We start from the raw sequence: 24,171 nt of genomic DNA, 5'->3' as shown, positions 1-24,171 counted from the left end.
CTGTATATTGCCAAGTGTACAATATGCATTTCGAAAGGGTCATCATGAGTTTGAAAGCACTCATCAGTATCAAATTTAACTAAGTAAAACATTTTTTTGAATGTGACTGTTTTAAAGTCGGGCTTGAAAAAATGTTAGATATCGTCCATAAACTCCCCAGTTGTCCAATATGTGCATGATCAGACTGTTCTACACTATGTTGCAAATAGAACCCAGCATATTGCGACAAGGTTAATTGTCTGATGCTTTAAATAAAAAATTACATGTGAATTTAGAGGTGAGGAAGCTTTCAGTTCTTTTAACATGGCTCACTAGTAAGTGAGGATACGATTAAGGATTTTAATGTGTTTATTGCATCAAGTTTAATTAGGAAATATAATAGACAATGAAATTTATATCCACAAACAAGTTACAGTATATAGATCTCAGCTGGTGTAAATGTACATAGCTTGACTAAAGTCAATACAGCTTCATCAATTTACAGCACATGAGAATTTGGTCTTATGTGTCTATGAAAAGTAATGCATTAATAAGATATTTTAATGGCATCTATGAATCACTCAGTGTCCTTGGAGATTACAGATTGAATCTTCCATTAGCATCACTTTCAGTTATTTGAAAGGAAGCTAAGGTACATATGGTGGTAAATGTGACTTCTGCATTTATTAGAACTGTCCAAAATCTGTATTAAATGAATCCTCATGGAGTGTTTTAGAAAAGTTGTCAAAACTCTGTTATTGTTACACTCTGTTATTGCCTCTTCTTCCAAAAGTTCTCAAAAACTGGATCACTGTATGGAAATTCTGCTTTATTGGTACATTCTCTTCTTGTGCTCAGATAACAATCTTTTAAATAAACACAGCAATTTTGTTATTTCTTGATATACTAAAATAAAATATACTGTCTTGAGGAAAGGAATACTCAATACAATTTTTTGTAAAATAATGAATCAATGATGTCTTACTTTTTAGGAATTTAATGCAATTAGAATGCAATTTAATTCCAAACACTGGTTTGCTTTTGCCTTCTTTGGAAAATTTAGCCAAGAATGTCAAATTAATCATTCTAAATTGAATTTATTTTCATAGGTAGTCAGTGTTAAAAATGATAATGAAGAAAAGGCCCTAATCCTGCAAACACTTATGCACATGCACAACTTTATGGAAGTGAGTAGTCCAATGGAAACAAAATGCATAAATGCTGGCAAGATTAGAACCAGAGTTAGGAGTAAATCAGAATGCAAATTATTTTGTTCATGGAAAGCATGATTATTCACTTATTTTATTGCAGCAAAACCAGAGATTCTCACTTCAGACAGACTTAGCAATGGCATGCTCCAGTGTGTGGCTGCTGGCTTCCCTGCCCCTACTATAGATTGGTATTTTTGTCCAGGAACTGAGCAAAGGTGAGTAACTGAAGGTAATTTCCAGAAAGTACCTTAAAAGTGACCCGACACACTTGATTTAAAATCCATAAGATATTGAATGAAGATACGTGTTCAAATGTTGCAGTATTTCCATAAGTGTAGTTTTAATTGTTTTAGGTCTGCTCTATTTGTTTGGTGTGGAGTATTTTTTGTTCTGTTTCATTTTATTCCTTTAAGGGAGAGTACTCAGTGTATTTTATTGAACAGACATTAAAGCCAAATTGAGTTTTGCTGTAAATGAACTGACTACAGAGACTTAGTACTTTTTACTTTGGGGGTGAATTTGGCTTTCATTGTGTAATTTTTCAGAATGACAATTACATAGCAGTTTCTATAGATGGCTATTATTTGTTTGGATCTACAGTAAACTTCCGATAATCCGGCACCTTTAGCACCCAGGGGGTGCCGGATTATCAGATATGCCAGACTATCAGAAGGGGGGGCTATGAGAGGTCTGGGGTGGACGGGGGGGATGCCACCCCAGACTCCTCATAGCCCCCCCCCTTCTGATAGTCCGGCTCTGCCCCAGGGGTCCCCGATTCAGCCGCTGCTGGTCAGTTTCAGCAGTGGCTGAGTCGGGGACGCCAGCAGCAGAGCAGCTGGGGTGCTGCCAGGTTGGTCCAGTAGCACCACCCCTCGGCACTGCAAGACCAACCTGGCAGCACCCCAGCTGCTCTTGGGGACACCTGGGACAGAGCAGCCGGGGTGCTGCCAGGTAGGACTTGCAGCGCCGAGGGGCGGCGCTATGGGACCAACCCTGCAGCACCCCAGCTGCTCTGCCGCAGGCGCCCCTATTCAGCCGCTGCTGAAACTGACCAGCGGCTGATTCTGGGAAGCCTGGGGCAGAGCAGCTCTCGGACCAACCCAGCAGCACTCCGGCTGCTCTGCTCCAAGCATCCCCAAGAGCAGCTAGGGTGCTGCCGAGTTGGTCCCACAGCCCCGAGGGGCAGCGCTATGGAACCAACCCGGCAGCACCCCAGCTGCTCTGCGCACGGCTTCCCCGATTCAGCTGCTGGTCAGTTTCAGCAGCGGCTGAATCGGGGAAGCCAGGCGCAGAGCAGCTCCAATTGTCCAGCTGCCCCGAGCACTTCCGGGTTCCTGATGGTGCCGGGCCATCAGGAGTGCTGGAGCATTGGATGCCAGACTAATGGAGTTTTACTGTATCATGTAACAACACACATTTCCAGGACACAGGATAATGATATTTCCATGTATGCACAGTAAATTTTATGTTAAATGTGTCTGGACTTACTATGAAAATTACCACATCTCCAGGAAGACTGAGGTAGAGTATTTATGAAACACATTGTAAAATACTCTTCACTTCTTCTGTCAGAGATATAATACCAACAAGTTACATATTTCTCCCCAGAATAATTTCTCTTAATCTTTAAATATTCTGATTTTAAGTCTTCGTAAGACTTAACGCGTTAATCGCAGGTGTTAATGCTGTGCCACCCCTTTGAAGTAACACTCCAGCACTTCAAAGGGGCAACGGAAGTGGAGCTGGGATCAGCTGGAGTGCCCAGCTGATCCCCGGCTCCGCGTTGCAAAGCCCCTTTGAAGTGCTGCTCCGGCGCTTCAAAGGGGCTTTGCAACAGTGGAGCCGGGGATCAGCTGGAGTCCCCAGCTGATCCTGGGCTCCATGCAGCGCTGCCCTGTTGAAATGCTGCCGCAGCATTTCAGAAGGGAGGTGCACGTGATTCATCACGATTTAATCACTTGACAGACCTAATTTTAACATAATTGACTAGTCTAAAAAAGAATAAACATACTTTTCTTAACCAGCTCATAGGGTAACTCTTAGAAACACCCAACAGTGCCTCATAAGATGTTATGTTGTTCTTTGATACACGTGGTGCTATTGTAAGTTGGCCACAGATATATTTTGTCTTATTAGAACAGGGCATCTCTGAATAAATTGTTAAGAAGTGGAAGCTAACACCAGGATCTGAAAAGTTCTGAAAGCCTGAGCTGAAAAGCCCAGTTCCATAGCTCAAAGGTGTGCAGCAGACTCATAAATATGTATGTGTGGAGTAGCCACTAGAGCAGAACAGAGACCGACTCTGTGTAGGTATCAGCTAAGTTGTCATGGAGAATTTGCATGTATAATTTCTGCATGCAGAGGAAAAAATATATTTCAGATACCATGAGTATAAAAAGCAAGTTCTTCAGCTCAGTACTTCAATGGAGCTGTGTCAGTTCGCACTAGCTAAGGATCTAGTTATAAATATCAAACTTTATCTTAAATTGAAATAAAAATAGAGATAATGAAATAACATTGAAATAATGGAGAATTTACTCCAAATGTTTCTCTATAAGGGGGTAATTATCAACAGTGTTTCTCCCAGATGTTTTGATTCACCAGCTATATCTCCAGTGGATGTGAAGATCAGTTATAGAAATTCATCAGTTCCATCATTTGGAAGAATAGTAGTTGAAAGTACCATTGATGCCAGCACGTTCAGAAACAATGGCACCATTTCATGTGAGGCTTCCAATGATGTTGCCAGAAGTTCTGCTTTTTTCAATTTTGCAATTAAAGGTTAGTGACCCAAATCACATATAGTACTGGTATAAAATGTAATTAAGATGATGGGATGTTTTAGCTCTGTGCATCACAAATGATTACAGTGAGACTTATATTTTAAATACATTGCCTGTGTATTTGTATCTCTGGTACAGTAGCTGAGTAATATATTCCGCTGCATTTTCTGTCATGCTTCTTAAATGTTTGACTGTTACAGCCTAGTAAATGTTTAAAACTGAAATCCGTTAGCTTCCATTTTCTTCCATCTTGTGTGCAATGTCCAGAGTACCAGTCTGCCACTAACTTTCTGCCACTGACCTATTCATAACATTCCCTCTCTGTGCCCTCTCCCTCCTTTGTCTGTCCTTTTTTATTAGACTGTAAGCTGTGTCAGGCAGGGACTGTCTTAACTTAGGTTACATGTTTATATGGAGCCAAATACAATGGGGCCTCAAGCTTAGTTGCAGCATGTAAGTGCCACCATAATGAAAATAATGAACGTATTACAGACACACCAATTAGCATTTACTAATGAGTTTTGACTTCTATAGCCGCATAAAAAATAATTGCAGAATAGTAAAAGTGTAAATGCCAAAACATTTATCGGTTACAACCTGTATTTTGTTCTTTGATGCTTTCTTCTTTGAAAAAACTAAGGTTTTTGTGCTGTTCTTTTTTCTATATTATATGCCATATATAATATACAAAGTGAGTCAAATATTAGTCATATTGATCTTTACAAGGTCATGTTACTCTCCATGCTCTGTCTGCCAAACACTATGTTATGCCCAGTATATTAATCATTGGATAAGATAAGAAATTTGGACTTTGAGAAAAGTTCAGTTAACAAATTAATATGAAACAAACCCTGTTTTTAAAGCTAGAAATAATTGGAGAGAGCAGGCTATCATGCAGCCTTTGTGCTATCATGCTGAAAGCCTGAGTTTTATTGGTTTTGGTTTCATGCTTCCTAGGTTGATGGGGCAGGGTGTTGAAGAAAGAGGCGGGTAAAGAGATGTCTTGAGTTCTTTCCTTCTTACAGTTCTTTCCATTAGAATGGTTCTGCTATTCAGCCTCGTGGGGCAAGTGAGGGGTGAAGAAAGGGAAAATCATCTGGGCTTCAGTAGAAACAAAGAGACTAGTCCCTGGGCAAGAAAAACAATTAAGGGGATAAAGATTTGACATTTAATGGTCACTTAAATGTTACGTTTCTTGTTCAATATTTAAACAGAGTTTTCTCTGTCTCTTTGTAGAACATATCAGTACCCACACCCTCTTCACTCCTTTACTGATAGGGTTTGGAGTTGCAGCAGGACTGATGTGCATCATAGTAATGATTCTCATGTACAAATATTTACAGGTAAAATTAGATGCGCACATTTATTGTAGCTGTTCTTGTTGAAGTTTTAGCAGTGAAATGGCCATTTTTCATTTTTTTTTCCAGAAACCCAAATATGAAGTTCAGTGGAAAGTCGTTGAAGAAATAAATGGAAACAACTATGTTTACATAGACCCAACACAACTTCCTTATGATCAAAAATGGGAGTTTCCTAGAAATCGATTGAGTTTTGGTTAGTTTAGGTTTATTTAACTTCATCTTCAATGTGAAATTTTCAGTCCCTATAATCTGAGACTTGTCATGGAAACATGATTTGTGTTCTCATTAGTATATTATGTTATATATTAGTATATAATAATGACAACTGCTCCTTCTGCATTCAGTTTGAGAAAAAAAGTTTCCTGTCTTAAACTACTTCCATTTCCCTTTAGAAGAATAAATAGTCTTAAATTGATTCAATAATCTACTACTGATCTCTTTTTATTATAAAGCAAAGAGAACCACTGATAAGTAGAATTGTGTTATACCCATTAAAAGGTGTCTGGCAATTTTTAGGTAAAACTCTTGGTGCTGGAGCTTTTGGGAAAGTCGTGGAGGCTACTGCATATGGTCTGTTTAAATCTGATGCTGCAATGACAGTAGCAGTAAAAATGCTCAAACGTAAGTTTCTACTATGTACAATATTCTTTTTTCCTAACTTTCTTCGCCTATGTATTAAATTTGCTGAATGATATGTTTCTTATTCTAGCAAGTGCCCATTTAACGGAGAGGGAAGCATTAATGTCTGAGCTCAAAGTTCTAAGTTACCTTGGTAACCATATTAATATTGTGAATCTTCTTGGAGCCTGCACGATTGGAGGTAAAGTTACAAGATTATTGGATTTTTGTAAATGCCTTATTGTCAGAAAAATAAATGTATTCTATAAAAGACTTCAATTGCTTAGTCATGATCATGATGAAATGTTTAACTTTCTCACGTGAGATCTTCAGGTCCTCAGACCATATTAAAAAACATGTCCCCCAAGACCTCTGTAATTTGGACTAGAACAGAAGATTAGATTTTTGTTGACATGATCCAGTAAATGGTCCATTTCTCGACTCTATTGGGTTAGCACATAAAATAGCTTCCTCTTTCACAAAATGGGCTGTTTATGTTTGTCTTCATCAATGTCAGCTTCTAAAAATGACAATAGATGTTGAAAGGGCATGTTTAATTTTGAGCAAAGAAAAGGTAGTATATACCTGATAACAGCTTTCAAATAGTCTAAGGTCTGCTAAAAGAGGATCAATTGTTCTCTATGTCCACTGAAGATAAGATAAAAAGTAATGGATTTAATGTGCAGCAAGGGAGATTTAGGTTAGCTAGTCCAAAAAACTTTGAGTATAAGAGCCCCTAAGTTCTGAAATAGGCTTCCAAGGGAGATTAGAGGCTTTTAAGAACAAGTAGGACAAACCATCTGTCAAAGATGGTCTAGAGACTCTCTTGGTCCTCCTGAGGTCCTTTTCAGCCCTACATTTCCATGCTTTTATGTGTTATTAGTGTCTGATGAATTCATTACTATCTACTGTATAGCTGATAAATGTATTATCTGTATAGTCCTCAGATAATCTATTTAAACTGAAAAACATTAATGTAAGTTTAGGGCTACTAATTCTAAACATTTATCAGTCAAAAAATGAAAAATGTAATGTTCTCACAGTAAGTAACTTTGTTTACATTGCACATCCTGAGTATTTTATTTTATATAGATATAGATATATAAAAGAACACAAATAGTAATGTTAACATGCACACATAATAAAATGCAACAAATAATTGAAGCTTGCATACAGTCATTTACTCACAGACTTAAAGGTCAGAAGGGACCATTATGATCATCTAGTCTGACCCCCTGCATAGTGCAGGCCACAGAATCTCACCCACTCCTTTCTTAACTTTTGTGCACTTAAATTTGGAACCTGCATGTAATGCTACTGAAAATATTTGCATTTTTTAACTTCCCCATTTTACTTTTAAAAGGAAAAACTTGGGAAAATCCAGAGTTCTGGATTTAGGCAAAACATTCCACATTTTCACCTTTGCATAATTAAAAAGTAACTGACAGCATTGGGGTCAGATGAGCCAGAAAGCAAAATCTCTGGCCAAAGTCAATTCACGAACTATTTCATACAATAAAGAGATTTTTATAAAGCATAAGCTTAGAAAATATCGGGTTTATAATAATCCTGACATAATCTAAATTATAATAACTATAGTAGATCTTATGAAAGTCACAATTATTAACCTAAAGAAAAACAATTATTAACCTAAAAACTGAAAAACTACCCTACAAATAAAATAATAGGCAGAGTTATTACATATTCAAGTGCTATCGTTGCAGTCATTTATTCAAAAACATATATATGGTTTATAAACATCTATGCTGTAGGTGAATTTTAATTCCCCTTTTAAATTTTATTTTAATACTCTAAGATCTAATGTCACTTAGTTTTCTGTCTCAGCAAACTGTTCTGTGTGAATGATTTTTCCCATTATACTGCAGAGCATAACACCCTTCATTATTTAAAATAATTGGTGAAAGAACTTGAAGCTGTACTGTAAACAGAAGTGAATCAAAAGGATTAATGTTTGAAGCTTCTTATTCTAATGTTTGGAACAAATAACTTCCTTCAGGAAGTGAGCAAAATCATACAGATGTGTCTGGCCAGAAGCATTATCACTTGAAGAGGGGAAAAAGACTTGTTTGTTTAATTTGTATACAATGTGATACTATTGATGGGGAAAAATTAATTGGGAATGACATAGCTTTAATTGCACAATAGCAACTAGTCCATGAATAAGGAAACTGCTGCTGTAACTTCACTATGACTTTTCATGTCTTGACAATGCTGTGTAGTGTGACTTAAAATAGGACATGTTGTGTTTTTAGTTGAATAATATTTTTGTATAAGATTTTTGACTCTGAAAGCAAAGCTTATGCTCTCCCCCATTAAACTGCCTCTGCATCTGTAGGTCCCACTCTGGTCATCACGGAATATTGCTGCTATGGTGATCTTTTGAATTTTCTGAGAAGGAAACGCGATTCATTTATTTGCCCAAAGCATGACGAATGTGCAGAAACGGCAGCTTATGAGAACCTTCTGCATCAAAAAGAGTCTGCATGGTAAGGATGATCTGCCAATACATAAAGGCGTAGCAGAAAGTTCAGAGGGAGGGTAAATCAAAGCTGAGATCTAGTGAAAAGAAATCACAAGAAGGCTTTTGTATAGTGTTTTCTAAGGATTGCATCAAGTTATTTTTAAAAATCAGCTTATTTAAAAAGATTATTTAAATTTTACAAGTTGTCTGTGTCTTATTTTTAAAGATTATAGATCAAATCATTTCATACACTTCTATTTTTATTGCTTCAATGGCTTTTCTGTGGTTGTGTCCAGTGCCACTCCTTGGATCAAAAACTTTCATCTTTATTTATATTTGTTATTACTACTTATGATTGGTATCGATCAGTTTGCAATGTAAATGACAGTACGCCAATGTAGTTGGGTTATAGCACTCTGTATTACCAGTTCCTGCATTTGCAATTACTTTAAAATAAAAATGATGCCTTTCAGTAGTGCATTAAATCCCACGAGGTCTTGTGACAAAAGACCCTGCTAAGATTTCACCAACCATTGCTCTTATACTTTTTTTTTCTATTTTTCATCCACTTGTATATTATTGAAGTATTCCATTTAATACACACCCTAATTGTTCCTTCTTATATTTTCACATACTCGTGTCCCCATGCAAAGGTTATTTTAATTCCTTCATTTCTTTATAGTATTGGAGATGTCATTTACCAAACCTTCATTTGTACAGCAGACCTTCTCTATATTTGAGTCTATACTTTGCAGCATTGACCTAATACTCTACTTAGCAAACTGAACTTAAAAAGACCCCATTAGAGCTCTTAGCAGGCATCAAAGCACTTAGCAAAAGTAGGAAGTTATGTCCCTTTGGTTTTAAGGATGTGTCTGCCCCATCACCATTGTGCTTTATATCTTGAAGAGAAGAATAGTCATGCTAGATCAGTACATAGAAGACAACGTTGTGTCTTTAAAGAAGTGCTTCTGGTGTTCCCATTTCAGTGCCACCATGAGCTTGTGATTCTCCTGCTGGAGGTGCCATCTTACAGATATGATGTAAAATTGAGAATGTTTTGAGTTTCATACAGCACTCCTTTGAAGAAGGCTGGATGGGAGTGTCAGACTGTAGAGTCTTTACCAAATTTTCACATTTCTGTGTGCTGTTGAATCGATGCTGTGTGACAGCCTAGAGGTCTCTGCCATTCAGTGGAGGGGTGAGCTGGGGCCAGGAGGAATAAGCCCCATGAGATCCTGCTTAATCAGTTAACCATGTAAACCTAACATTTAATCAGTTAAGTGATTAAATGGGATTTTACATCCCTACATATAGTTCAAAAAGAAATTAAATGGCAAAATATTCATCATTATTATTGTAAATAATAGGTACATATTTATGAACTATATAAAATTAGAGTCAATAGACTAGAACATGTGTAGGGATGGGAAACTGATTTTTTAAAAATACAGATTCTCTCTAGTTATGCTGATTCCTGAAACCAAACTTAAACCCTTTTGGAAATTCTGATATTTTAAGTTAACTTTTCTCCCTAGTTTTATCTTCTGAATTTCAACTGATGCGTGAATTACTGATACTATAGTGATAGAAGCTGACCTGAATAGAAGGAAACATTAGAATGTATTCTGAAACATCTAGTCATTTCTTTTACACACTCAACCTTAATTATAAATAATGCAAACAAAACTTTTGGGTGCCTACCTGAGCTAAACTGCAGACTTTGATATCAGACCATTACTATTCCATAATGCACATCTTTACAACCTATTTTGTCAAATCTCATTACTCTCAGTATAGCATATTTGTTTTCTTTTTAAAAATAACTAACAATCACAACCCTATGCTTCTCCAATGTTAATTAATTTATAAAAAAAATTTAGATTCAGATTTGTTCTTACTGTTGTTATATTAAATTATCAACACAGTGATGTCATCAATGAATACATGGACATGAAACCAGGAGTCTCTTATGTTGTTCCACCAAAAGCAGATAAAAGAAGATCAGGGAGGACAGGTAAGTACTTATCCAAAAATCTACCCCACATCCTACAGTACAAAGAGGGCTTTCTGGTGGGGAGGGGGAAGGTTTCCAATTTTGAAGAATCTTTGCTGACAGAAATGCCCAATTAAAACCCAAGTTCAATGAACCAGGAGTTAAAAAGAAAAATAATAAGTTTAACGAAAACGGTGGCTTCATATTTCTTTCTGATTTCATTTTGATCATGGATATTATCATTAGAAGCAAGAGGAAGACCAAGAACAGGGGTGGCTCCATTACTCAATATGTGTGCGTGGAGGGGAACAATAACAGAAAATGTGGCAATAGCAGAAGTGCTAAATGATTTTTTTGTTTTGACCAAAAAGTTTTAATAGAAATTGGACATCTAATATTGAAAATGCCAGAGAAAATGAGGTAGGATCAGAAGCTAAAATAGGGAAAGAAAAGGGAAAAGGGCAAATATTATGCCAATTTATGAAAAAGAAGAATAAGGACAACCTAGGGAACTATAGACTTGTCAGTTTATCTTCAGTACTTGGAGAGATAATAGAGTTAATAATTAAGCAATCAATTTGCAAATGCCTATAAGATAATAAGACGATAAGAAATATTCAGTATGGATTTGTCAAGACAAATCATGTCAAACCAACCTAATAGCTTTCTTTGACAGAGTAACAAGCCTTGTGCAGGAGGATTAGTGGTAGATGTGGTATATCTTGACTTCAGTAAGGCTTTTGATACTGTCTCACATAACTATCTCATAAACAAACTTGGGAAATACAGCATAGATGGAGCTCTTATAAAATAGATGAATAATTGTAGTTATCAATGGTTCACATCCATGAACATATCAAGCGGGGTCCCACAGGGATCAGTTCTGGGTCCAGATCTGTTCAATAACTTCGTCAGTGACTTAGATGATGGCGCATGTAAGGGGACTGTTAGCTCCTTACTAAAACTCAGTGGGAGTTTTTTGTTGGCCACCTCCCAACACCAAAGGGGAAGAGTCCATGAGAAATCAGGCCCCTGAGACTTGACAATCCCCAGGGACAATGGGAAGAAGCCAACACTCCAGGTCAGCCTGATTGACAGGTTGGACAGACCAATGAGGGAATTAGGAGGCCAAGTCCCATCCTCCCTGTGAGCTGGGATTTTCTGAGTCTCTGAGTCAAAGGGGGAGAGAGCTAAGAAGAGCAGCAAGGGGTCTAAGCTGTGCTGAGGAGCAGACCTACAGTGACAGACAGAGGCCCACCCAGCCCAAAGAGCTCAGACCCTGTGGTGAGAAGCAGACCTACAATGACCAGAGCCAAAAGGGTCAGAGAAGCAAGCAAGGAGCTGGAGGCTGACAAAACAGCATACTCTGGAGCTGGGTGTGGTGAGCAGCTGAGACCAGCAAAGGGGGGAAAAGAGGTTCTAGGCAGGGAGACACCACCAGCCAAGAAGCCCTGCAGGCCAGCTGGGAGAGGGGTCCTGCCACCTAGAGCCTGAAGTCGTGTGGACACTGCCAAAGCAAGCGTGTCCAACCTGCAGCCTCCCTCCCTGCAGCACAGCCAAGGCCTGAGAGAGAGTCCTGGGACCTATAAAGAACAGACTGTGAACTGTCCTTATACTCTGTAAACTGCTGTTTGTGATGTCCCCGTGCTACAGAGTGGGGCTATGTGTTCTCTTTTAACCGTTTTCATTTTTTCCTTATTCTTTTCTTTTTAATCAGTTGCTGTTTAATAAATTGTATTCACTTTGAACTGTATGTAATGATCAGTGGGTCAGGAAAGCATCCAGTGTGAAGAGAGCACCCTGGAGTGGGGACTCCCTATCTCCTGCCCCAAGTGACTACAAGGTTGGGGATTCAGCCTTGTTGGGATTTCGAGAATGCTGCTACTCAGGAGAGTGGAAGGGGAGCCCTCAGAGTCAGGGAGGCCTTTGGGTAAAGGAAGTGTGAGCGGGGACTCAGATCCTTTTGCTGGTCCATTTCACCAGGGTAGTATAGAAGCCAGGAAAGTTCCCCACGATAGCGGGACCATTCCCCCTCTTACATTAAGAAAGTACACTTATAGGCTACGTCTACACTGGCCCCTAATTCCGGAAAAGTCATGCAAAGCAAAGCATGCAAAGCATGACTTTTCCGGAATTAGGGGCCAGTGTAGATGTAGCCATAAAGTTTGGAGAAGATACCAAGTTGGGCGGGATTGCAAGTACTTTGGAAGATAGGATTACAATTCAAAATGATCTGGACAAATTAGAGAAGTGGTCTGAAGTAAATAGGATGAAATTCAATAAGGACAAATCCAAAGTACTCCATTTAGGAGGGAACAATCAGACGCACGCATACAAAATGGGAAGCGATTGCCTAGGAAGGAGTACTGCAGAAAGGGATGTGGGAATCGTAGTGATTCACAAGCTAAAGATGAAGTCATCGGTGTAAAACTATTGCAAAAAGAGCAAATATTCTTCTGGGATGTATTAACAGGAGTGTTATAAGCAAGACAGAAGAAGTAATTCTCCTGCTCTGCTCCATGCTGATTAGGCCTCAACTGGAGTATTGGTTCCAGTTCTGGGTGCCATATTTCAGGAAAGTTGGAGAAAATTGGAGAATGTGAACAAATCCAGAGAAGAGCAGCAAAAATTATTTAAAGTTTTACAAAACATGACCTATGAGTCAATATTGGGAAAAAATGGGTTTATTTTACTTGGAGAAGAGAAGACTGAGAGGGGACACAACAGTATTCAAGAACATAGAAGTTTGTTACAAGATGATGTTACATGATGAAGAAAATTGTCCTGCACCTCTGAGAACAGGACAAGAGGCAATGGTCTTAAATTGCAGTAAAGGTGGTTTAGGTTCTGAGTGTTAGGATGGTCAAGCACTGGAATAAATTGCTTAGGGAGGTTGTGAAATCTCCATCACTGAAGATTTTTAAAGGCAGATTAGACAAACACTGGTAACGGATGGTTTAGATAATACTTAGTTTTGCAATGAGTGCAAGGTACTGGTCTAAAAACATCTCAAGGTCCCTTCCAGTCCTACAATTCTGTGTTTGTGTGGCTTGAGTTTGCATATTTATTCAGCATCATATTTTGAAAAATGTAAGTCAAATATGGTTCATGCAATCAAAACTAGTCCATTTAAAATTGTTTACATTTGTGTTGCTTAGGATCATATATTGATCGAGACGTTACCATTGCAATATTAGAAGATGATGAATTAGCTCTGGATGTTGAAGATCTACTGAGTTTTTCTTATCAGGTGGCTAAGGGCATGAGCTTCCTTGCCTCCAAAAACGTAAGTTGTGAATTTGAGTGACAGGCAATATCCAAAGACTTTGATTTTCTTCACATATTGGCATTTTAAAACATGACTGTTCCTTCTGCTCAGTAATCTTTTTAACAAACATTTCAAATAAAGGGGTTTCTGCTCTACCATGAAGACTTCACTAGACTATTCCGTAAAACTACTCTTGCTTTTCACTAGCCAAGAGGTTTGCACTCTACTCAGAATTATTTTTCCCTGGACTTTACAGGTTAGAGCTTTCTGGTCTGGAACTCTGGGGACCTGACTGGTCTTGGATGAGGGATTTTGCTGGACTAGGGATAGTCATTTCTGGTCTCCTTGCTGCCAGCCGACCCCCTAACCTGCCTCCCCAGCCCAGTTGAGCCGCATACCAGGCTTTCCAGCTTATTCCCATCCCCATCCCCCCCACACACACAGACACTTCCTCCGAGCCCAACTGGCCTGAACATTGCCCCTCCACCCACCCTCCCGCAGCATGCCGAGAACCCAGTCCTCCACCTTCCGCAATGTGTCAGTACTCTCTGATCCTGGAACATCCGTGGCAGTAAGTTCCAGTTTATGGAGGTGCAACCTGTACTTGCATAAAGAAAAACCTCAAGGCTACATCTGGGTGTCAGGGCTCAAAATGCAGCAGAATTGCTGCATTTCCACTACTGAGGGCACTGGGAATTGGCGAACTCCTTTCGTGTACCATGGGACAGAACAATGCTGTGGCTACGTGGCCAGAGCATGAAGGGAGGAATAGAGATGAATAGTTGGAAGGGTGTGTGCACCATATTCACAAAGTCCACTAACTTTGTGTATATGGAGAAAGCGGGAGCAACAGGTCCTCTTCTGTTGTTGCTTCCTATATCCTACAGTTTGGGTTGAGGATTTTGACGATAGCATTTGCTTACTCTCCTGGAGTACACAGCCAGTGTAATAAAAGCTCTATTTGGCCTTTGGTGCCATCCAATCCCGAACAAGCCCTGTTCAGTATGGTATATACAGCCAATGAGACAGAAGCCTTTGAATCATTCCACATGTTCCTTTCTTCATTACATGGGAGAAGAGACAACTTTTAGATCCTGTCTCCTTCCATATATGCCCATTACTTATGCACAGATACTTGTTGCTGGAAGATAATTAGTTTAGTTATTTAACATAAGACATTACCCATGCGCAGAGTACATTATAAACAAAATTTTAATTTGGCAAAATCCTCTCTTATTTAACAGGTTCAGTGAAGAGCATATCTACGGCCTAATGTAAACTTTTCTGATGTGCCTAAAGACCAATTTTCTAAATTGACACAGGTAGTTAGGAGTGTAAGTCTTAATGAAAACCTCAGTCTGTTTTGAAAATAAGAATTAGGTTTCTGAGTAGTATAAAGGCTTTTGAATTTTTGACCCTATAGTCTTGCCTATTTTCTAGTTTGTCACCTTCCCCTCAGTTATGAAAATTGTTTTTTTACAAAAAATTGTATTTTTTTCCTTAAAAACAAATAGCATTTTCCCACTCTGACTGTATTTGAAAATAGCCCAATCATTTTTTTGAAATTTTTATGAAAATTATCTTTCTAGCTCAGAGCAAGCATACTGAACTTTAACTGAAAGTGTAAAACTCTTAAGAAAGTTATAAGGAACTGAAAATGGCCCTTCCTAATGGCTGAGGCCACCTTAATTATAGACAGCAGTATGTTTCAGTAAAACTATTGTGCTATAAAGCTTTTTAAACCATATAGCCATGTAAGCTTTTTAAACTCAAACACTTTGAGTAGTAGTTTGTACTATATATTATGTATAGTTAAATACATGTGTATTGAAGAAAACACACACAAACTCAGTCAGCAATTCTGCATCAGTAGTGAAAAGTACTGTAGTTCCACAAAAATAATTTCCTGTGTTTTGTTTGTTTTATTGCTTTAGTGCATTCATAGGGATTTGGCGGCAAGAAACATTCTTCTCACTCATGGTCGAATAACAAAAATTTGTGACTTTGGCCTTGCTAGAGATATCAAGAATGACTCAAATTATGTAGTCAAAGGAAATGTAAGTACTTGACTAGGAAGCATCCTAAATTGTCTGAATTGCCAAATAAATCCTTTTCTAAGATTTAGTTATTTTCCAATCCTTTAAACTTAATGGTGCTGTATTTGGTTAATTATTAAAATAAGTATTCTTAAAAAAATCTAAAATCAGGTTTTATGGTGTTTGCTTTGTTATAAATATCATGCAGATAACAGGAGTTGTGTTCTAAATGTGAGATTTTATTGAGTAGGGCAAAGTGGGAAAGCAGAAGTAGGCTTGCTTTTCCTTGATTCCATATTCTTAGGTTAGCAAATAAACTGATTTACTTTATATATGCAACAGACATAACCTGACACTTGGGGTATGTCTAGACTACAGGCTTACGTCAACATAAGTTTTGTCGACAGAATCTGTTGACAAAATTGATGTTGACATAGAGCGTCTAGACTACATCCAGTTCTGTCGACAAAGCAAGCCGCTTTGTCGACATAAGAGTGTGGACGCAAAGGACAATGTAGATGCAATAATGCCTTCTATTGACAGAACTCTGTCGACAAAAGGCATTATTCCTCGTAGAATGAGGTTTACCTACGTCGACAAAACTGCTGAGTTTTGTCGACGTTATGTCGACATAACTCAAAGACAGTGTGGACGCAAGTATAGTTTTGTCAACAAAAGTCCACTTTTGTCGACAAAACCCTGTAGTCTAGACACACCCTTGGAGTTGCAGATCCGGTTTCTCTATGGCTTGGAGAGAGATGTGACATTATGGACCAACAGAGAAAAGTGTGAATACTCATTTCCAGACTATTCTTAATTAGACTAAGACCACTTTCCAAAGAAAGTCAAATATTGCTGTTTCATTATGTTTTGTAGCCATAATGATAGATAGATAGATAGATAATCTTTGTCACTTCAAATACATGTGACTTTTCCAGAAATCTCCCAGACCATCCATTTATATTTGTTCAGTTTATAAAAAAATAGGACCTGTGTTCAACAAAATGAAATCCTCAAATTCTCCCTGACTGTTCCACAACTAGAAATCTACCACTATTCACTAGCTATGAATTCATTGCTCCTCTCAAGGAAAAGCCCAGGAGAACAAATGGGTCTGGCAGCATTCGTCTCACGTAGGGTACTTCTATACGGCACCTTTAGCTCGAAATAAGCTACGCAATTTGAGCTACCCAAATTGCGTAACTTATTTCAAGCTTATTTCAAGATAGACAGCGCCAATTTCAAAATAGACCACTATTCTGACTAGTCCTTTAATCTTCATAAAACGAGGTTTACCGGGATGTCGGAATAGTGCGCCTGTTATTTTGAAAGATGTTTTGAAATAACAGGCACACTGTCAAGATGCTGAATAAGCTTTTTTGGGATACTGGAAGTATCCTGAAATAGTGCTGCAGTGTAGATATACCCTTATGGTCAAAATAACAGAAAATTGTGACTTTGACCTTGCTAGAGATATCAAGAATGACTCAAAATATTTCGTCAAAGGAAATGAAAGTACTTGCCTAGGAAGCATCCTAAATTGTCTTAATTGCCAAATAGCTGAAGATACAAAAAAGCTGTCAAGGATAGAGAATTCCACAGTCCCTCTCTACTCCAAAAGTGCTTTTTCCTCCTGAATAAACTCAATGGCTGTGTCTACACTGGAAAGTTATCCGGAAAATCAGCTGCTTTTCTGGAAAACCTTGCCAGCTGTCTACACTGGCCGCTTGAATTTCCGGAAAAGCACTGACGATCTAATGTAAAATCATCAGTGCTTTTCCAGAAAAACTATGCAGCTTCCGTTCTGGCAAAAGTCTTTTTCCGGAAAACTGTTCCGGAAAAGGGCCAGTGTAGACAGCACAGTAGTGTTTTCCACAAAAAAGCACCAATCGCGAAAATGACGATCAGGGCTTTTTTGCGGAAAAGCGCGTCTAGATTGGCCACGGACGCTTTTCCGGAAAAAGTGCTTTTCCAGAAAAGCGTCCTGCCAATCTAGACGCGCTTTTCCGAAAATGCTTTTAACGGAAAACTTTTCCGTTAAAAGCATTTCCGGAAAATCATGCCAGTGTAGACGTAGCCAATGGGTGACAACTTAGGTGCCTCAGATGATCTCACATGATATGAGGCCGAGAGAGGCATTCTCTGAGGTAATCAGAATGTGATCATTTCAGGGTAATGTGAAGAAGACTGACTTTGTCAGCTGAGTTAGGAGATCTGCCCCAGACATGTGTGCTGCTCCCAAAATTCAGTATAGGATACAACTGATGTCAGAGAAAGAGTTCAGTAAAGCAGCAAGGTTGGGTTAGTAAAATATCTGCTGAATATTGCTCAGTGGCATTTAGAAAGAAACTGATGGAAGAAGCCAGGTTTTATTTTCAACCTTGAGTCAAGATCTGCTTGATCTCCTATGCATCAAGGATTTTAAGTGCTGGCCAGCAGGGGCAGTAATTAATTACATTTCTTTTGTCTAGACTATGTTTAGGTTGAAGTGGGCTGCTTGACAATAGGATTTTTTGTAATCTGAGAAGGTTGGAGAAGAATAGGCAGAAGCTGACAGGAAAGAAAGGAAGCTGGGGCTTCTGTGTGTGGGGGGAGGAGGAGAGGAATTCCTTGAGTTGTGTCTGGTCTGATCTTAAACCCAGCTTGGTTTAATGGGAACATTGATGCCCTGGACAATGAGGACAGCCACTTCTGCTGCAAGTTGCTGCAGGATTGGTGAAAAAGAATATTTGATCATTTTAACTCAGCCAAAAATTATTCCAGTATCTAACGATTGCGGCTATATATTTCATTTAGTAAACAACCAATAACTCAAATGGTCAACCACTCCAGTCACGTTAGAATCACCTGTAGTACTAGGCAGCTGATAGAAAGCCATTACCCTTTTCTCTACCTTCTCATTTTCTTGTCTTCCTCTTAAGTCCTTTCCCTACTTCCTGCTTCACTTCCCTACAGACATCAAGGACTTCTAAACTGAGAAGCTGTAATATATTTTCGTATACATTGTTTCAAAATTAAGTTAGAAGGAAAGGGCTGAGATTCTCCTATAGCAATACAAACATTCTGGGGACAGCAGAAAGATCAAAGGAATGAGAGGAAAGAAAGGAAATGAATCAAGAGGTTTTGAACACTTTTTTTTAACCATTTCCTTTTCAGCAGTTTGCATTTTTTGAGGGGGAACAGAGTGTATGTGTGTGTTAAAAGCTAAAGCAGCTACTTTGTTGTGTGCTTGAAAAGCTGGGGTGTGTCAGAACTGTGTAAGCATAATAGCCTATCCAATAAAGAGAAATGCATATTCAGGGGCTTATTATTTTAAACAGCTATACCATGGTGATACAAATCCTTGCACTCCAATTGGCTATCATCCTTTTTAAAGCAGATACAGGGAGTCACACACTATTTTAAAAAAACAACTATATAACAGGTATGCAAATCAGATACTTAAGCTAATCAGAGTTCAAGGAACTGTATAAATGCAAAAGCGGGGAGGAGTCCAGTGGCACAACTCAGGATTAAACAAAGACTGTGAATAACTAGCAAACTACAAAAGCAGCTTCTCCTCTCTTGGTATTCATACCTCCAGATCAGCTACTAGAAGTGGGCCTCATCCTCCCTGATTGGAGCCACCTCATCATCTCTAGCCTGATTCTGGCTTGCATATTTATACCTGCCTCTGGAAATTTCCACTACATGCATCTGACAAAGTGGGTCTTTGCCCATGAAAGCTTATGCTCCAACACTTCGGTTAGTCTATAAGGTGCCACAAGACTCCTTGCCGCTTTTGCAGATTCAGACTAACACGGCCACCCCTCTGATACTCGACACTGTATAAATGTAGAAAGCCTGTACAGTGATGGATCAGTAGTTGTATGAGATGTCAGCACTCTGACTTGCAGATAGAATTCCACTTCACTCATAATATACAAAAAAGGTAACCATTATATCATTGTACATTTGATGTTTTGAAACGTTCTTAGCTGATTGTCTCATTTTCTTTTTCATCCACAATCTTTGCAAAGGCTCGGCTTCCTGTAAAGTGGATGGCTCCTGAAAGTATTTTCAACTGTGTATATACCTTTGAGAGCGATGTCTGGTCTTACGGAATATTACTTTGGGAACTGTTTTCTTTAGGTAAGATTTTTATTGGCTGAATGTGTATTCCGTATTTCACCTAGAGTTTATTTCTGATTTTAAAATGGCATTGATCAATTAAATGTTGTATCCACAGGAAGCAGCCCTTACCCTGGAATGCCTGTGGACTCCAAGTTTTATAAAATGATTAAGGAAGGATACAGAATGTTTAGTCCAGAATGTGCACCTGTTGAAATGTAAGAGATAGGCTTTCGCTACTAATCAGCCAGTCGTATTTGAAACAAAGGAAGTAAAGCTTCCAGATATGGGCTAAATGAACCTTCTAATGTTGACTTTTTTTTTTCTTCAAATTTTCCACAGCTGAAGTAGCTTTAATTGTATAACACCCACATATTGTGAACCTTTTGTGATCTAATAGCTCTGTCATGAATTCTAAGTTACACAAATAAAGCTAATTCACAGAGAATGTTAAACAGTTTCAGTTGAGATAAACTGTTTAAAATGCACCTTCTTATGCAATTCTTATAGTTGTGTTCCATTTCCTGATTGGAATAAGATAGTCCAAGCATCTTGTTTACTAGCGATTCCCAATTTAGTGTGTTTTTAAATGTCAATATCAGACACATAATCTGGAAATAGGTAGCTATCGTGCTATAGCAACTCTTTATGCAGAACTTTCATTACTGTCAAAGGAAGTTCCCTCCCCCCCAGAATCTCAGCAGTAGTGGGTCCTTCGTATTCATAGTCAATTGGTCCATAGTATTCATAGACAATAGTGACACTATTTCTACTCTTACAAAATTTGCTTAAATGGTTTAACTTAGTTCTGTTTGAAATGTTTAAATAAGTTGCTACTGTTATACCATATAACTTCAATTTATTTTAACCCATACAAATAATAATCAAGTTTTAATACAGAAAATATTTCTAGTTGAAATTCTCAACTAATAATATTTCATTTAACATATTTGCAGGTATGAGATAATGAAGAGTTGCTGGGATGCTGATCCTGTACAGAGACCAACATTTAAGCAAATTGTACAGCTAATTGAGCAGCAGCTTTCAGATAATGGAAACCATGTAAGTAAGAGTTTCTATATGGATCTTAAATATTCAGCGTTACATTTTCCAAAAACCTGTGTGATTTTGAATAAGACTCTAAAAAGAGAGGAGAAGTCTTTTTTTATTTATGTACTTTTGCACTATACATTTTTCCTGTTAGGATGATTTTCAGATTTACCGCTAGCTCTCCTTAGCTGTATCATACCCTCACAAATAGTATGCTCACACTAATTTTTGAAAATTATGTATCTGCATAAAATAAAATAAACACAAATTACAGAGTATGTTTTTGAAAATGTATGTGCCAAGGTACTGTTGATTTTCTCATAAAATATGGTCATAGCTCTTGATTTCTTAAAACACAGACTAATCTGTTTACATGGAATCTCATTATTGTGGATGTATCAGTCAGGAATGCACCTTTTCTTTTGTTTGAAAGGCTAAGTGATACACTTTCTGGATTTGGCCTCTCTCTTTACTTTTTGATCAGTCTGTTCTGTTATTTTATCAGTGAAACTTAGGCTCCTAAGTGCCTATGTCACTTTCGAAAATGAGATGTAGGTTTCTAAATCACAGATTGGACCTCCCTGGTCTGGCACCTTCGGGACCTGACTGGTCCCGGATAAAGGATTTTTCCGGACCGGGGGAGGTCATTTCAGCTCCACCCCTCTTCCAGCTTTCTAGCTCCCCTTTAGGCCAGCTGAGCCGCATGCTAGCTCACAGCCCCTCCCGCAGCCCAACTGAGCCGTGCGCTGGCTCCCGCCACCCCCTACCCCTGCAGCCCAGATGAGCCACATAGCTCCAGCCCCCCCTTGCAGCCCAACTGAGCCACGTGCCAGCTCCTGGCTCCCCTGGCAACTCAGCTGAGCCATGTGCTGGCTTCCTGCCCCACCTCGTAGTCTAGATGAGCAACGCAGCTTCAGCCCCTTTCGCAGCCCAACTGAGCTGCGTGCAGGCTCCTGGGCCCCTACCACCCTGCATCGCGCCAGGACTCTCTGATCCTGGAACCTCCATGGCCATGCCGGACCATGGATGTTGCCGGACCAGAGAATCCCAGATTTTAGCAGTGCAACCTGTATTGCAGTGTTGAGTGAAGCAGTGCCTACAAACCTTTAAAAATCTTGGCCATGGTGCCTTCACCTTGCAGTGTAAGTATTGGAAACTAGCATCTTGCTGTGCTCTGTTTCTTTGGGCCATATCCTAGTAATACAATTTGTGAGTGGATAAGTGGACATAAGTACTTAAGGGAGGAATTATGCCATTTTAGAGACACAGATTTTGTCCTATGGAGAATGATTTACAGAGTTGCTTCTAAAGATTATGTGGCCATATATGAGGTTGATTCTTCTGGATTAAAAACAAAGGTTCGTTAGAAGTTCTAGATGTTTCGCTTTGACACAAACATTAGTGGTCCCCGTTAAGTTGAGAAATGAGGAAACTGAAAACTGCTAAGGTTCAGTTGATTCCTTTAAAATGTTTTTGGCAAGCTACAATGGTTACTGAAACAAAAGCAAAAATGTGAAGAAAAGTGTGATATTATTGGAGGAATTTTCAAAGATTTGGATTAAAATATTTCTAATATTTCTGTTTAAATTACCTTACAAAATTTCCTGTCTTTTTTAATAACTGAGATTAGTTTTCTGATCCATTTTAGAAAACAGTTAATTTGAGGCACTCTAAATTCTGCTTCAAGATGTACTACAGTTTACCAAGGTAACAAATTTCCTCCATAGATGTTAGCAAGGCTTACTGTATAACAAGGCAACAAATAGCAACAGAGTGTTCTGCTTAAATGGAGGAGGCATTTGGTGAGGTATTGACAATGGTCTCTGTCTTCCCCAGGCTTACTCTAACTTTACACCCCATCAAGTTAATGCTGCAGATCACTCAGTGAGGATTAATTCTGTGGGAAGCAGCGCTTCATCTACTCAGCCCCTTCTGGTTCGTGAAGATGCTTGAAAGAGGAGAGGGGCATCTGGAAACAGGCTGCCCAGATGGATTAGATACTTATTCTGCAGAGGGCAGGGGAGGATAGACCTTAATGATTTATCTTACTTTACTCACTAGCAGGGTAGTCTAAATATGCTATAATACTGTCCTTTACTACACACTGTTACACATAAACTTAGTTCATCCACCGCAGCCATTTTTGCAGTGTTGACTGCAGCTGTATATGTTTTGCTATATTGTATGTATTTGCAGTAGGGTGTCATATAAACAAAATCTAAATCTTAAGCGTGGGTGTGGAGCTAGATGAATACAAATCTAACCAACTATTAAATAGTCCATCTCTAGATCTGTGCCTGGAAAGCTAATAGTAATTTTCTGATTGCTTGTTTGTTGGGGGGCTTTTTGAAACATTACTGAAAAATACATACATACATACATACATACATACATACAGGCTGTGTCTACATTGGCACCCCTTTCTGGAAAAGGGATGCTAATGTAGACTTCGGAATAGCAAAATCCATGGGGGATTTAAATATCCCCCGCGGCATTTGCATTTACATGGCTGCCGCTTTTTTCCAGCTTGGGGATAAGCCGGAGAAAAGCGCCAGTCTAGACGTGATTCTCCAGAAAATAAGCCCTTTTCCGGAGGATCTCTTATTCCTACTTTCAAGTCTAGACTGGCGCTTTTCTCCGGCTTATCCCGAAGCCGGAAAAAAGCGGCAGCCATGTAAATGCAAATGCCGCGGGGGATATTTAAATCCCCCGCGGATTTTGCTATTCCGAAGTCTACATTAGCATCCCTTTTCTGGAAAGGGGTGCCAATGTAGACACAGCCACATACAAATAGCTGCTTGCAAGTGTCCAAGCCTAAAACCTTACAAGTATCACAGGCAGGTGTTCTGACCTGGATGCCACGAGGTGAACAATGAAAGGGATGGGATTGATCAGAATGGCACATCCTTCACCCCACCCCCCCTCAAAGTCCCTGTGCAGCCACTAGACTACTGGAGGACTCTGCAGTTAGGGAAAGCTTTCCAGACACCAAGGAAAGGAGAGCATTGTAGAACTTCTCCCTGTTAAGGTTAAGAGTCTTCATCGGTAGTTTTAGTAAAAGTCAGTGACAGAGAAAAATTCATGGATGCCCGTGACCTGTACTTGACCTTTGCTAAAAATAACGCTGACAAAATGAGATTTAGAAGGAATGAGAACCCAAACCCTGCTGTAGGATGAGGGGAGGGGATCCAGCACCCACCATTCTGGCTGACAGCCCCTGGCGTGACTGATGGCTCAGATCTCCATGGTCTTCCTGCTTCCCACAGCAGTTTAAAGC

General features: G+C 39.0%; 1 protein-coding gene across 1 annotated transcript in view; it reads left to right on the top strand.

The window, feature by feature from the left end:
* Nucleotides 1-23,350, top strand: part of KIT (KIT proto-oncogene, receptor tyrosine kinase) — a 76,013-nt gene extending 52,663 nt beyond the window's left edge. The window contains exons 8-21 of the mRNA XM_075930410.1: nucleotides 1,291-1,405; nucleotides 3,778-3,971; nucleotides 5,210-5,316; nucleotides 5,401-5,527; nucleotides 5,851-5,955; nucleotides 6,044-6,154; nucleotides 8,309-8,459; nucleotides 10,363-10,451; nucleotides 13,589-13,716; nucleotides 15,633-15,755; nucleotides 19,754-19,865; nucleotides 19,963-20,062; nucleotides 20,801-20,906; nucleotides 22,731-23,350. Of these exons, the coding sequence (XP_075786525.1) occupies nucleotides 1,291-1,405; nucleotides 3,778-3,971; nucleotides 5,210-5,316; nucleotides 5,401-5,527; nucleotides 5,851-5,955; nucleotides 6,044-6,154; nucleotides 8,309-8,459; nucleotides 10,363-10,451; nucleotides 13,589-13,716; nucleotides 15,633-15,755; nucleotides 19,754-19,865; nucleotides 19,963-20,062; nucleotides 20,801-20,906; nucleotides 22,731-22,847 (1,685 nt within the window). The 3' untranslated portion in view covers nucleotides 22,848-23,350. The remainder of the gene's footprint in view (nucleotides 1-1,290; nucleotides 1,406-3,777; nucleotides 3,972-5,209; nucleotides 5,317-5,400; nucleotides 5,528-5,850; nucleotides 5,956-6,043; nucleotides 6,155-8,308; nucleotides 8,460-10,362; nucleotides 10,452-13,588; nucleotides 13,717-15,632; nucleotides 15,756-19,753; nucleotides 19,866-19,962; nucleotides 20,063-20,800; nucleotides 20,907-22,730) is intronic.
* Nucleotides 23,351-24,171: the final 821 nt, after the last annotated feature.

Source organism: Pelodiscus sinensis, chromosome 5 (genome assembly GCF_049634645.1).
Source record: "Pelodiscus sinensis isolate JC-2024 chromosome 5, ASM4963464v1, whole genome shotgun sequence".
Classification (NCBI taxonomy): Eukaryota; Metazoa; Chordata; order Testudines; family Trionychidae; genus Pelodiscus; species Pelodiscus sinensis.
Note: the sequence above shows the minus strand (reverse complement) of the source record. Positions and strands in the feature narration are given on the sequence as shown.